The following is a 15122-nucleotide window of genomic DNA, read 5'->3' on the forward strand; positions in this document are numbered from 1 at the left end:
AGTCCAGGAACATGATAAAGCAATTGGCCTGGCTTTGTCCCCACGTAGTCATTCAGTCACAACAGAGATTGCCACTTGGGTCTCCTGGGGGAAGAAACCTGGTAACTTTGGTTACCTTCTTGGTGCGAACCTTGTTGATGATACGACTAATTGACCTAATTTTCTCCCTTGGGATGCTTCTGATGGTGTTCGCTATTTTTTTTCACTATTGGAATAGACTTACCTGAGTAATGAAAGCCTTTCTTTCCCAGCTATATTATATTATAGTCATCCATCCTCCCACTCTAGAAGAAGAAGTGTACTGCAAAGCTCCAGATGGTAAGGACTTAAAAAACTGAGTTTAAAGGACCTGGAAAATGGCTCAGTGGCTTAAAGCACCTGCCCTGAAAGCATAAAGCTAAGGGTTAAAATCCCAGGGCTGCCCACATGCTGTGAAGTGATCCTAAAAGCTCTGCTATTTAGTAGCCCTCAAATAAAGGGCAGGCACTGAGGTCATCCTGATAGCCTCAGTGTCTGGGGATTTGTGGGAGGGGACTGAATGTCAGCTTCAAGTATGTGTGCAAACATCTTAAGAACCATCTCTTGGGGCTGGAGCAATAGCACAGTGGGTAGGGCGTTTGCCTTGCACGCGGCCAACCCGGGTTCGATTCTCAGCATCCCATATGGTCCCCTGAGCACCGCCAGGAGTAATTCTTGAGCAGAGCCAGGAGTAACCCCTGTACATAGCCAGGTGTAACCCAAAAAGCAAAAAAAAAAAAAGGAAGAAGAACCAGCTCTTGTCTACACTCTTCAACTGTACATGTGATAATTTATTTGATAATCACTTTATATTTACTTGTGCCCACTATGTTTGTGATGCTTAAAAAGAGAGCCCTAGCAGAATTTAATATAATTGTTGATTTTTTCCCCACCCACCTCCTGTTTCAGCCTCCCTTCTGCTGCTCTGTAATTGGTGATTTACTAGTTATATCAAATGGACATTTCAGGATGTCTCCACTGAGAATTTTACCAATAGTGTCAGAATTTAACAGGAGTCTACATATTTTGAGAATCTATGGGGCAAGGGATTTCAAACAATTGATATTTTTGACATCCTACAGATTGGGAGAATATATTTGCACAGGATACAGCAGATAAAGGGTTAATAACCAAGATTTGTAAAGTACTCACAAAACTCAACAACAGAATCCAATAACCCCAACCAAAAATGGGGGAGTAGAGATGAACAAGACACTTCCCCAGAACTCGGATATGAAAAAGTGTTTATCATTATTATTATGGAATGCATATATCACAAAGACTGGAGAGGGGCTGAAGAGATAGTGCAGTAGGCAGGGCACTTGTTTTGCATGCGACCAACCCAAGTTTGATCTCTGGTACCACATATGCTCCCTAGAGCACCGCCAGGAGTTATGCCTGAGCACAGCGCCAAGAGTAAGCCCTGAGCATCAGGTGTGGCCCCCAAACAAAACTGGAAACAACTAATACTGGTGGGGATGTGGTAAGAAAGGAACCCTCATGTATTGTTGAATGTCAGTTGGTCCAGCCTCTATGGAAAACATTATGGTATTAAGGAGACTTTTCAAGAAAGTAAGAATAGAACTCTCATACACCCAGAGATACCACTTCTTGGATTCTACCTCCACAGCACAAAAACATTAATTCAAAGTAGTGTATGCACACCTATGTCCATGGCAGCACTTAGTGTAATAGCCAGAATACGGAAACAGCGCAAATGTCAACTATGAATAATGGATCAAGAAGTTGTGATACACAATAGAATACTATACAGCTATAAGGAGAAATCATGCAATTTTCCATTAGAAGAATTCCAAAAGAGTCAAGAAAGATCACTGACAGAAAAAAGTGTATAAACTATTTTTGTATAAAAGTGTATAAAAGTGTAACATGAGGTTATCATGCTGAATGTAATCATTCAGGAATTGGGGCACAGATATAGAATAATCTCTCATTTGTGGGATAGTATTATCATAGTACATAGTAAGGGGGTAACAAAACCACAGAGTTAGTCTACAGAACTAAGCTTACTTGGGTGGGGGTAAGCAGGGGTGGCATATGGGAGGGGCAGGGGACATTGGTGGAGGGAAGCAGGTACTCTGGTGATGGGTTGGAAGGTATTTGCATGAAAGCATCTTTAAAAGTATTGTATATTACCGTATCTCAATAAAAATGGAGGAAGAACAGTTGATATTTTTGTATCGGCTGTAACCTTTACATTGAAGTACTATAATGGGCTGAATTATGTCTGCTTTAAAAGATATGCTGAAGTAACCTCCCCTTCCTCTGTATCTTCCTCTGTACCTCAAATCATTATTGTGTAGAAATAGGACCTTTAAAGAGGTAAGTTTTAATGAGGCCATTAGCGTGAGTTCTACTCCACTAAGCCTGGTGTCCTTTTAGAAAAGGAATTTGGAAAGAGATTCACAGAAGGAAGGCAATGTGAAAAGACACAAAAGGATAATACCAAGTGAGGACAAAGCATGTAAGTGACCAATCAAATCAGAAATGCTTGAGATGACCAGAAGTTAGGGGAGAAGGACAAATGTTTTCTAGATCCTTCCACCATCTTGAGTTGAGACTTCCAGCCTTCAGAACCATGAAGCAGTATGTTTGCTGTCTATTTGAGCGGAGGGGACTTGGGGCCACACCTGGTGCTGCTCAGGGATCACTCCTGGTGGTACTCAGTGAATCATCTACTGTGCTGGGAATCGAATCAAGGCTGGCCATGTACAAGTCAAGTACTTTAACCTCTGTACTACTGCAGAGGCCCTATATGTTTCTGTTTTAAGCTGGCTAGTTGTGGAACTCTGTTACAATGCTAGAAAAATAATATGAGTATTTTTTAACTATAAATTTCTTCTTCATATATTGGAGTGCCTTAAGTAGTACCAATTTCCTCTTTTCTTTAATGTCTCAACATTTGCATGGAGTGGCATATCCTTTTATACCTTCAAATCTGATTGCTGATATTTATGTTTTAACATCATTTAATATTTGATCCATAATAACATGTTAATAACCCTGATGTTTAAATCAACAGACTTCAATTTTGGGGTCCCCATGAGGTCAGTGAAAATGTTCGAAGTGACAGGAGGGGTCAGTGGAATTACTGGAAAAGATAATGAAGATGAATAGCTGGGGGATTAAATCATTTCACTGCTTTGTTTGGGGGGTCACACACAGCTATGCTCCTGGTTCAGCCCTCAGGGATCACTCCTGGCAGGGCTGGTAGACCCATATGGATTGCTGGAGGTGGAACACCATGCAAGGCAAGCACCTTATCCAATCTACTATACCTTCAGCCCATCATTTCACCTTTTAATGAAAACTAATGTATCTGTAAATGCAATTTCTTTTATTTTGAAACTAGTACAAATTGATTATTCTCTTCAAGTCTGTCAATGGTTTGTTCTTGATTATTTAGAGTTTTCAAATATGTTAGCTATGTTTTTTGTTTTAGTGCCCACTAATCTTACCGTCTCATTAGGAAATAGGTTTTTAAATTTTCTTAACATATTCAATTAGTGTGGCGCGTCATTCATACCCCATTTTCTTCCTTCTTACTGAGCTTCTGAATAATACCTGGCACATAGAAAGGATTCTGTATTTCTTTAATGTAAAAGTAATATATGAAACCAGATTTAGAGAATAATGCAAGCATTTATAGTTCAAAGGGAAGTGGCTGGTAGTTTTTTTTTAATTTTTTAAACACCATGGTTTACAAAGTTTATTTTTATAACTGTATAAAAATATTTATTCATACCATTAAAGTTGCCTCCTGATTTTGCTTATTGCCAAGAAATCACTCTAATAAAATTCTGAATTGAGAACTGACAAAGGAGTTGCCATTGATTCAATTCAATGATTCAATGACTGAATGGAATTCAATGATACTTCATTGATTCTATCATGCTTGTCCTATGTGCTTTGTCTCATAGTTAAGTGATTTGGCTTAATCCTGTACTTCAATATTTTATAATTAGATTTTGTGAAATCAAGGGAGATAGAACAGGAGCCAGGTATGCAAAAGGACTTGAATTTGATCCCTGTACAATGTGGTGATCACAGTACAATGTGGTGATCTAGGGTATGATCTTGACCATGCCAAAGGTGGCCTGGCTCCCACAGAAGCTGACACAGTCAGCCTTGCTCATTTCAACTGCATCTTGCCTCTAGTTGACAGTGGTAACTAGTTAACGCCACATCACCCAAATCTCTAACCCCAAGGAATAAAAAGAAGAAAGCTGTAAAGACTACTATGACAAGAACCTTATATTTCTGTGCCTATAGACATAGAATAGACTGCATTCATTTTAGCTTCTGAGTAAAACATTTTCTTCTATAGTCACTGAGAACTGCCCCATTTCAGCAAAACAAGAAACTCCATCTTTGTATCTCCTGCACAGGGGTGTAAAGATGTTAGTCTAGAGTAATGTAAATTTAAATCTTATAAAACAATCTGTATAAATATTATACTCAGAAATTCTAATTTTATTAAGGATAAATCATAAAAATATTTGCTATGCTGTTGTAGTACTGGTATAGTATCGATACTGGCACTCAAAATATATACTACAGTGGCCAAGAAGAAGTAAAGCTCATAAGTGGGACTAAACTATGTCCTTTGTGGTAGGGAGAATTCTAAAATGGGGCCCCCAAGGTTCCCACTTGCTGGTGTACTACACCTAAATACCCTTCCCCCTGAGTGTAAGTGCACTGTGTGCACAAGAAATCACTCCATCGGTCAGATTACAGTATATGGAAAATGTGAACATTTTTTCAGGTGTAGTTAAAATTCCTCATCTTCAAGAGACTTAATTCTGTCAAGAACATGTGGGCCTAGAATAAGAACTCTATCTTCAGATTGATGGCAGCCCTAGGTGATATACCTGGATTGTGGCCTTGTGAGACAAAGAGCAAAGGACCCAATTAAATACTTCCCAGGATCCTGACCCATAAAAGCTGTATTGTAGTTTTTTTCTGAGCTAATATTTTAAATTTTGATCTTGGGCCAGAGAGATAGTACAGTGGGTAGGGTATTTGCCTGGTTGACCCAGGTTTGATCCCTAGCACCCAGTCTAGTTGGCAAAGTATCACTATAAGTAGCTTCCAGTCCCCATGAGCATTATTTGGGAACTCCCCTCCCCCACAAAAAAACCCAGATTTTGCCTCCATTTAGTCAACCAATGACCCCAAGTAGCTCCAGAAAATTTTATTGATATTTATCAACGTAAACAGTGGAAACGACCAGATGTAGTTTATTAAAATACTTTCATCGAAAACAAAGTTGCTCATATTTTTAAATTTTTAAAAATTCCAAGTACATTAAAATTGTTACAGTGTCTTAAGATTGCAAATATTGCCTTATGAAATTACAAAGAAGTAACATATTTCAGTGTAAACTACATAGTATCTTAATTTAACTTTAACTTACAAAAATATATTTTTCTTACTGCAACACTGAAGTTAAGGCCACAACACTTAAATGAGTTTGAATTTTCTTGGAGAAATTTTAGCATAAATAAATATCAAAATAGGTCGTTCTGTTCAAACCAAGTAAACCATATTAACTTATATTTTAAACATTTTGTTATTCAAAACTTCCTTTAGAAACAATGGATTTATTCAAGTATGAATTTTAATGCGCTCCATAACCACAGAAACATAAATTCAGAGCAGAGTACAAGATCTTGACCCTTTCTCTATGTTTGGGGGAGAAGAACCTGGACGACTCTGCCCCTTGTGGCTCTGACTGGCATCTTTCTTAAAAGCTATTTGGTCTCCTATTGGTTTTATCTCTGGGAGTGGATCAGAACTACTCAGCAGGCTTTTCTGACTGGCCAAAGACATCCTTTTAAAGAGGAAAATCTAGGGAAAAAAACACAGAGAATTTATTTTGGTAAGTGAAACAATAGTATTTGGAGGTATTTGGAGGTATCAGTTTCAACAAATCTTGGTATTACTTGCATCACATGTGCAATGGTACATTCTTAGTGTCCATCCCTTTTTTTCCCCTTTTACCAGTAGCAGTAGTGATTCCTTCCCCAAATAACACCTACCCCAAATCAGACCTTTCAGGGGGAATCTGTCAATGTGATCATTTTCCTTCGAAGAAAAAATTGACTGTTTTACTTTGTGTTATAAGAGGAAAATGATGCAAACCAGGCTATCCTGGAGGAAGGCGGGGTCACGTATCCCAGTCCTGTAGGCCCTAACTCCTGGCAAACACTAGGTAGAGACCAACTAATGGCTCGGAGAGCCCTAGAGTCCAAGCAGGCAGTGTTGTATAGAGATCTGCTGCTTAGCGGAGGCCAGGACTGCATATAGGCCGAATACAGACAATGCCTTAAGTGATAAAAGTAGAGAGTCTCATAGCCCAGTCTCACAGCTTCCAGGCAAGTGGGAGAGGGAACAGAAGAGACACTAAGGAAAGGTCAAGTAGAATGACAGAAGAGTGAAGAGAAGAGAGAGAAGCAGCAGCAGCCAGCACAGTGGTTTGAGCTTTGGAAGAACATGATGGGGAAAAAAAGTCAGAAGTCATGGGAGAAATGGTATTAGAAGGGAGTGACCAAGAGGTCCAGAGATGTAGGCCATCTAAGACTGTGAAACTGAGTATTTTCCATTTTCCCTTTGAGGATTTAGAAAAAGAGAAAAAGGGATCCCGAAGAGTGAAAATACAAATAAGAGTCTGATGAGATTCCACAGGTAGACGGTGATGACTTGACTCCTTCTACAAGCAAAAGGGTACTTACTGTAGAAGCAAATCTTTAGCCTTAAGGAATGAAGGTGATGGAAATGTCATAAAAAATCAGAATTTAGAAACGAGGATCTTGTGCTCCTGCTACTATGGAGGAAATGACCACTTAAAGAGACCCAAGGACAAAATAAAATATAGTTGCCACAAGAACAATGTGGGAGATTAGGGATATTGACTCCCATACAGTAAAAATCCACACATAACTTTAACTCCTTTAACAAAGGAGTTAGAAGCAAAAGAATAAAATATATACCATAGCTAATTCTTCAAAAGCTAGAGGAGCCGGAAAGATTACATAGGGGGTAAAGTGCTTGCCTTGCATGTGGCTGACTCCAGTTTGATCCCTGGTACTGCATGGTCCCCCGAACACCAGCTAGGTGTGGCCCAGGTCTCACTCCCCAAATAAATAAAACAGAATAGTTTTTTAAAAGTAAAATTAGAAAGGCAAAATGGCTAGGTAATATATGTACTATAAGATAGATTAGGCTTTAGAGCAAAGAATTGTTATTGGAAATCAAGATGGTTATATAAAAATGACAAAGGGGTTCATTAAGAAGATTTAACAAATATGAATATTATAGAACTTAAAACCAGCTTGAAAATAAGTGAGGTAAATTAACAGAAGTCCAAGAAGAACCAGACAAAGTCACAATTAAAGCCAAGGGTTTTAATGCCCCCTCTCAGTAATATAAGTAGACAATATCAGAAAGGATAAGGAAGACTTAAATAACACCATCAACCAGCCTGACTGACTTAACTAGAGAGAATCCTCTAGATGACAACAGCAGTCTTCTCAGCCTTCTCCTCAAGCGCATACACACACCAAGGCAAGCCAATTCTGGGCCATAAAACACATTTCAATACGTTGAAAAGGACTATGACCAAATTGTTTAATCATAATGTAATTAATAGTTTCTAATGCTAATTAGATATCGACAAATAAAATCTGTGTTGCTATTAGGCCCATATGAATTTAGATTCATTTTCTTTAAAAAAGAAATTGAAACCACAATAATCTGCTGAAATTCAATAGTCCATGAGTTTAAGAAGAAATCAATGAGAAAATGTTGTATTTTGAACTGAATACAAGCAAAACCACAATCTATCAAAAGCATGGAAAGTTTATATCAGAGACTATAGCACTGTCTGCACTGTCGTCCCATTGTTCATCGATTTGCTCAAGCAGGCACCAGTAACGTTTCCATTGTGAGACTTGTTACTGTTTTTGGCATATCAAATATGCCATGGGTAGTTTGCCAGGCTCTGCTGTGTGGGTGGGATACTCTCGGTAGCTTGCTGGGCTCTCGGAGAGGGATGGAGGAATCAAACCCGGGTCGGCGCGTGCAAGGCAAACGCCCTATCTGCTATGCTATCGCTCCAGCCCAAGAGAAAATATAAAGTATCTCAAATCAGTGACCTCAACTTCTGTTAAAAAACTAGAAAAAGTTTTAAATTTAGACAAGTAAAATTAAAACAAAGTAATTAAAAAAAAATCAAATGATAAAGGTAACAGTAAAAGATCACAGTAGGAATTAAATGAGAAACTAGAAAAACTAATGAAATAAGAAGGTATAAAAAAATAAAAACCTCACGAAATAAGTACAAGCCCTAAAAACTACAAGGCACCATTAGAAGAAATTTAGTAAAACCTCATTAAAGGGAGAGAAACATCACGTTCATGTCTCCTGAATTATTACTGGTAAGATGTTATTTCTTCCCAGATTTTCTTTTCAGTGGTTGGCAAGCCTATTCTAAAACTTCACACGGGAACAAAGAGAGGCTATAACAGGCAAAAAATGTTTGAAAAAGAATAAAGTTGGAGAATCAATATTTCCTGATTTCTAGAAGCAGTGGTAATTAAGACAGCAGTATAAGATAAAGAGGTCAAAGGACAAGAATACAGTCTAGAAATAGGCCCACACATTAAAAGTCAAGTGACTTTTGGCAACAACAGAAAGACAATTTAGCAGAGAATTTTTTTCTCAGTAAATGGTGTTGAACAATTAAACCTCTATACACAAAAATCCATACCTTTGCCATATAAAAAAATCAGTAGTACTCAGCAATACTGAAGGAATGAAGTGCTAATAATATGTATCAATGAATCTTAAGAAACAATGGTAAATAAAGTTAAATGACAAAAAGGTACACAGTGTATGATTTATTTAGATAAAAATCTAGGACATGCAAATAACAAATGACAATAGTTTGCTGAAGGCACAGTGTAGAAAGGGACCATAAAAAAGCACAAAGAACCTTCTGCCATTAATGGCAATGTTCATTCTCCTGATTATGATTATGATTTCACTGGTGCATACATGTCAAAGCAAACCAAATTATACACAATATGGGAAATTTATTATATGCTAGTTGTACCTCAATAAAGCTATTTTAAAAGAAAAGCAGGAAGTATCTGTTGCATGGGCCTGAAAGACAACATTTTCAGTTCTTAAGCCTGAGAAAAACTGAAAATAATCGGGACTGTATCTAAAATTTATTGCAGATTTTCCTCATAATATAGAGTAATGCTGGGGCTGGAGCGATAGCACAGTGGGTAGGGCGTTTGCCTTGCACGCGGCTGACCACCCGGGTTCAAATCCCAGCATCCCATATGGTCCCCTGAGCACCGCCAGGAGTAATTCCTGAGTGCAAAGCCAGGAGTAACCCCTGTGCATCGCTGGGTATGACCCAAAAAGCAAAAAATACATATATAGAGAGAGAGTAATGCTATACTATGTATACTTGAGGTGAACGCACTGAGTTGTAGCTGCTATGGTGAATGAAGGAAATTGTCAGGAAAGCCAAAAATCCATAGCCATAATACTTAGTGGAGAAATTCTCATCTAGGCCTCTTAATTGTAGAAAACTGAGTAAGCAAATTACTGACTTTAAACTGGTCTGTGGAACTACTCAGAGAACCTGCTGTGTCCCAGCTAGCTCCTAATGGAAGAAAGATACTGGAGAGTTAACCTTTGTCTGAGCCTCTAGCCTTATGGCTCGCACATAAGAGAGCCCAATACATATATGTTGAAGACACGAATAAACCAATTCCAGGAAGGAAATGAAGGATTATTACTTTGTGTCTGGTGCCCAGCTTCACAGGTAGCAGGGTAGGAAGGCTCAAACAGCAGAGCTGTCGGGACTACATTCTATGTACACAGGCTACCAGGGTTTTGAATTCATGACTGTGTGCTTACAAGGCTGCAGGGCAGGTGCTCCAAGCCATTGTGTCATTCCTCTTGCCAAAAAATAAATTCATAGCTGAAAAGCTTATCTTTTTTTCATTTAGCTTACTTAGGTAGGAATCAAGCCAGTAAAACATTTCCCTTAGTGATATAAATGGTGGCTCCAAAGAATCACCAAAGACAACTGAACAAGCACATTGTGGTTATTTCTTGATATAATCACAACCTACCAATAGATCTATACTGCCAACTAAAATCACAGGTCCTGGGTCAGCATGATAGTACAGCGATTAATCCACTTGCCTTTCACACAGTCAAACTTACTTGACCCCAGGCACTACGTATGATCCTATCCCCCAGGAGTGATCCCTGAGCACAAGCCAGGAGTAAACCCAAAGCACCTCCTGTTGTGGCCCAACCCTCCCAACACCACAAAAAAATTACAGGTCCTAACCTGTCTATCTAAAACACTGAAAATTATCAAAGCAAACATGAGTTATGAATTCTATCTTGTAGGACACCAAGACTACAAACCTTTTCATTTTTAAAAAATGTTATATTTTAGATCATTTTGGGATTAACAATTTGCAAATGCAAATTTTCAAACACGTTTACTTTGATATAATTCAAGCATTACTTTTTAAGTTTAAAAAAAGTGGTTTGTCTTGAATGGTGTAAACTGGTCAGAAATGGAAGATATAAAAACTGGGGCATGGGGGGACGGACAGTCCAGTGGATAAGGTGCTTTCCTTGCACTCAGCTAACTCAGATGCAATCCTAGCACCAAACGCAGTGGTTAAGGCGCGTGCCTTGCATGCAGCCAACCCTGGTTTGATCCCTGAGCACTGCTATGACCCCCACTAAACAGAAACAACACAAAAATATCATGAAATTTCATGAGGGATTACAGAAAAAAAAACATCTAATTGAAGTAATTTATATTCTGAAAAAAAATTGATAACAGCAACGCTTTTAAACAAAATATAATGAGTGCTGCTTTTTAAAATCATCATCACTGATTGTTTACAGTATGATTTTAGGGCTGGAGAGATAGTACAGGGGGTTAAGTTGCTTTCCTTGCACACAGCTGACTCCAGGCACTGCATACTGTTCCCTAAGCACTGCCAGAAGTAATCTCTGGGCAGAGTCAGGAATAAGCACAGAGCTCTGCTGGGTATGTTCCCAAACCAAATACATAAATGAATACAATACAGGATGGTCATGACTTTTTACTTTAAGTAAATGCATAGTCGTTGAAATATAAGTACAAATAAGAAGCATATAACGTAAGCAGAATCAGAGTTTAAGACTGAATACTCTTTGTCCTGTGTGCCCTGGTCCAGTTCTGACTACAACGTGTTCCATCAACTGGGAACTGGCCCTGATACTTGGATTCCCTGCTTGGTTGACCTGCTCCTCTGGCCATGTGCTACTTTGCCACCCACCTGCCAGCTCTTCCCTTAGTTCAGTCCTCTCTCGTCTGAAGTCCTAACTCTTCCTAGCTAAAGGCAGTGCTGAAGCCCAGAGTTTGAAAGTTCCTGAAACTTGATCACATTTTATACAATACACACTTTCATTTGGTCAGAGGAATGTTCAAATACTTTTTTTTTGGTTGCTGGGTCATACCCGGCGATGCACAGGGGTTACTCCTGGCTCTGCAGTCAGGAATTCCCCTTGTCAGTGCTCAGGGGACCATATGGGATGCTCACAATCGAACCCGGGTCAGCCGCGTGCAAGGCAAACGCCCTACCCGCTGTGCTATCGCTCCAGCCCCTGTCCCAAATACTTTTGAAAAACAACTTAAATTTTCACATCTTCCTCTCCTTGGGTTCTTATGTCCCTGGAATCTTTGAATTTGCCCTCTTTCCTTACATTTCATTTCTTTTGCAGTCTTTATCTGAGCTTTTAAACTTGTCCAAGTTCCTGCCAAAATCTATGAACTCTACTAGACTACCTATTACATGTCCTTTTCTACTGGACAGGGAAACTAAAAAGCTCCTAAATCTTGAGAAAATGTGTGTTTTGATAATACATATATTAAAATTCGAAAAGGAGAGGTCAGACTGAGAGCACAGATGTTGAGGTATTTTCTTTGTACACAGTTGACCCTGGTTTGATCCTGAGCACCTCATGTGGTCCTCGAAGCACCACCAGGAGCGATCCCTGAATAGAGCCAGGAGCAAGCCCTGAGCACAGCTGGGTGTGGCCCAGAACCTCCCAAAAAATTCCAAGAAGGAAACAAACTCTAAAGTATTCTTTGAGCTATATTGCCACTATCTTTGGGTATAACCCAATCCTGTAAGATAATTTTTAAATAAAGGTAAATATAGTCATGATATCACTTTTGGTAAAAGATAAAATTATGAAAATCTGGTCCAAAACAACTTTCAAAATTGCGGAAATAATCCTGAAAGCCACTTCAGTGCAGCATATACCTCAAAAGATGGCAAGGATAGCTGTTTATTACTTTTAAAATGGTCCTGCTTTTATCTTCACTCTTAACCCTTTATTATTCTGATATGTCACAATTAATACCAACCAATATACTTACTGTTTACCATGTATCAGGAACTGTGCTAAATGTGAATACACAGGAAAGCAGCACTAATTTTGAAATCCATGGTACTGAAGACCAGTGGAAAGAGACTGTTAAAAGCAAAGAAGGGGCCAGGGGGAGGTAGGTGCAGTAGGTGAGGCATTTGCCTTGTACACTGCTGACCTGGGCTCGATCCCCCGTACTACATTTGGCCCCCTGAGCCCCGCCAGGAGTTCCTGAACACAGAGTAAGGAGTAAGTCATGAACACTGCTAGCTGTGCCCAAGCAAATAAATGTACAAAAAATGCAGTAATGGCAAATTGCATACTAAATAGGATAAGAAAAAGCTATTGTGTGAGAAAATAACAGCATAAGTACTTGTGCTCACAAAAGGTGAAAATGATATTTAAGCCAAGAACTAAAGGTTGAATAGGAAATAACAAGAACATTCAATTTTCTTTTCCCCGTATTTCCTACTAAAACTTCTATCCAGTGTTGTGGTCTTGTGATCAAAGAAAGTTCTTTAAGTGAAAAAAAGGTAACTCAAAAGAGAGGACTCATATCCCTTAGACTTGTAATGCTTACAATATAGGTACTAGTTGAAAAAGATTGAAGTGGCATGTGGTACTGTTTTCTAAGCAAAACCACAAGACTACCTTGATTTTTTACTCATCCTCTCTCTTCTATACACTCATAATTAATCAAAGTTTAGCAATGAAGTTCTTTTGTGTATCACTTATCACATGTGTATCACTTATCACACAAAGTATGGTATGGATAGGATTTAAGGGAACATACTGTTAAAATTTTAGAGCAACCTGACTCAACCAGTAAGAATCTAAATAAATAAGCATGTTAAAATGTGAAATTCATAACACTTTGGGACCATAAATCTCAAGTTACAGGAGTTAAATCATGTCGATACTCTATGAAAAATAAAAGGAGCAATTCAGTACTTGAGCCTTAACACCAGTGAAAAATGCACTTACTTACCTTCTTTAAGTTTTTTGAATCCTTACTGTTGTCCACAGTATCTGAACAACTGCTCTTTGCACGATCAGGTATGTTTTCTATAACAGTAAATGAGAAATATTTAAATATACTTTTTTCTAATGAGAAAAGGAAGTCTTGGAAATGTGTTGGTGAAACTGGGTCATCCCCACATTATGAGGAAATTCTGAAAGAGTTTACTCCACTGGAGTAAAGGACAAGTTTAAACAATTTCCTGAAAAGCCGATTTAAGATAAAATCCCAGAATGATTTGACTAATATAAATGTTTAGATGACCAGTACCCAAATTCAACTACAAATGTAGCAACAGCAAATGTTAGAGACGAGTTATGCGAAATATAAATTACCATTTTAAATGAACCTAATTATGATTCAAGTCTTTGTACTGAAATGAACATGTTATTTTTGCCTTTCAACTTCATTGATATGGTTTTGTAGGGGCTTTCTCAGCCCACTAGGATGAATGGTTCAGTGCTTGGCACTGGACATGCTTGGGGCCACCAGGAATTCATACATTATGGACTGTTTTTACAATACAATAATGAAGCATATATATTGATTTAATTCTGTTAATTATTGCATTTATGCATTTAATATTGCATTTAATTTCTTTTTACTATTTTGAAACTTTCTGTTAAGAATACTTGATATAACTTTATATAACATGATTATATATTCAAAATGTTTGCTTAAAATATTCCAAAACATACTAGGCCTTCTGTAGAAGCTAGAAGGGAAAATTATTAAGGAAAACTGTTCCCTCTTCTGTTTAAGTTCAGATCAAGTATCTCCCATTACAGAATTATTTAATTATTCTTTTGCTTTTTGGGTCACACCCAGTGATGCACAGGGGTTACTCCTGGCTCATGCACTCAGGAATTACTCCTGGTGGTGCTCGGGGGACCATACGGGATGCTGGGAATCAAACCCAGGTCAGCCGCATGCAAGGCAAAAGTCCTACCCGCTGTGCTATCGCTCCAGCCCTACAGAATTATTTTTAATTTGTAAAAGTACACTGCAATTTAATGGTGTGGAAATAATCTAGGATTTATTCTGCACAAATGGAGGAGATTTGGGTGTTGATGGTGTATGATCAATTCAAGGGAGTTCCGTTGTCTCTGTTCTGCAACATTTGTTCTCTGACACTAATAACTAAACTTGGGAAAGGACTTAAATTTTCTCAGGAAGGCCAGAGACTCAGGTCTAGGCTGGCAGAGAACTAACTTGATGGTCTGCTCTGACTCTAGGCCAGAGTGGCCCATTAGCAATGAAGTCTGGCAGTGCTTACCAGAGATATAAACAGATCTAGGGCAAAAGCTCACTTAATAATACTGTTTGAATAGGAAAAAAAACTAGAGGGCTGTCCTAAACCACATAACACTGACATATAAGCAGCTATGAGTAATCCAAGTATTTTTATGTAAAAAAGCTGTGGTGTTTATCAATGAGAAAAACCTTTGTCACATATTTGATAGCTTATTAAGAGGTTCATGTAAAAAGGTGTCAGTAGAAAGCATAAAATAGAAAGTATGAATATAAGCTTTAGTCAGTCACAATTTATATACATATATATACACATACATTTGTGTGTCTGTACATTATCTGTCTAGCC

General features: G+C 38.3%; 1 protein-coding gene across 8 annotated transcripts in view; it reads right to left on the reverse strand.

The window, feature by feature from the left end:
- Positions 1-15122, reverse strand: part of RPGR (retinitis pigmentosa GTPase regulator) — a 156982-nt gene that overhangs the window by 100165 nt on the left and 41695 nt on the right. For 6 of the 8 annotated variants that reach the window (XR_008627305.1, XR_008627306.1, XR_008627307.1 and 3 more), the window contains exon 17: positions 13493-13569. Coding sequence is in view for 2 of the 8 variants with exons in the window: in XM_055121678.1 (XP_054977653.1) it covers positions 5692-5889; positions 13493-13569 (275 nt within the window). In the remaining 6 variants the exon portion in view is untranslated. Of the gene's footprint in view, positions 1-5218; positions 5890-13492; positions 13570-15122 lie in introns of those variants that run through there. The other 2 variants (XM_055121678.1, XM_055121677.1) reach the window with 1 other exon arrangement.

The sequence above is a fragment of the Sorex araneus genome, chromosome X (genome assembly GCF_027595985.1).
Source record: "Sorex araneus isolate mSorAra2 chromosome X, mSorAra2.pri, whole genome shotgun sequence".
NCBI lineage: Eukaryota > Metazoa > Chordata > Mammalia > Eulipotyphla > Soricidae > Sorex > Sorex araneus.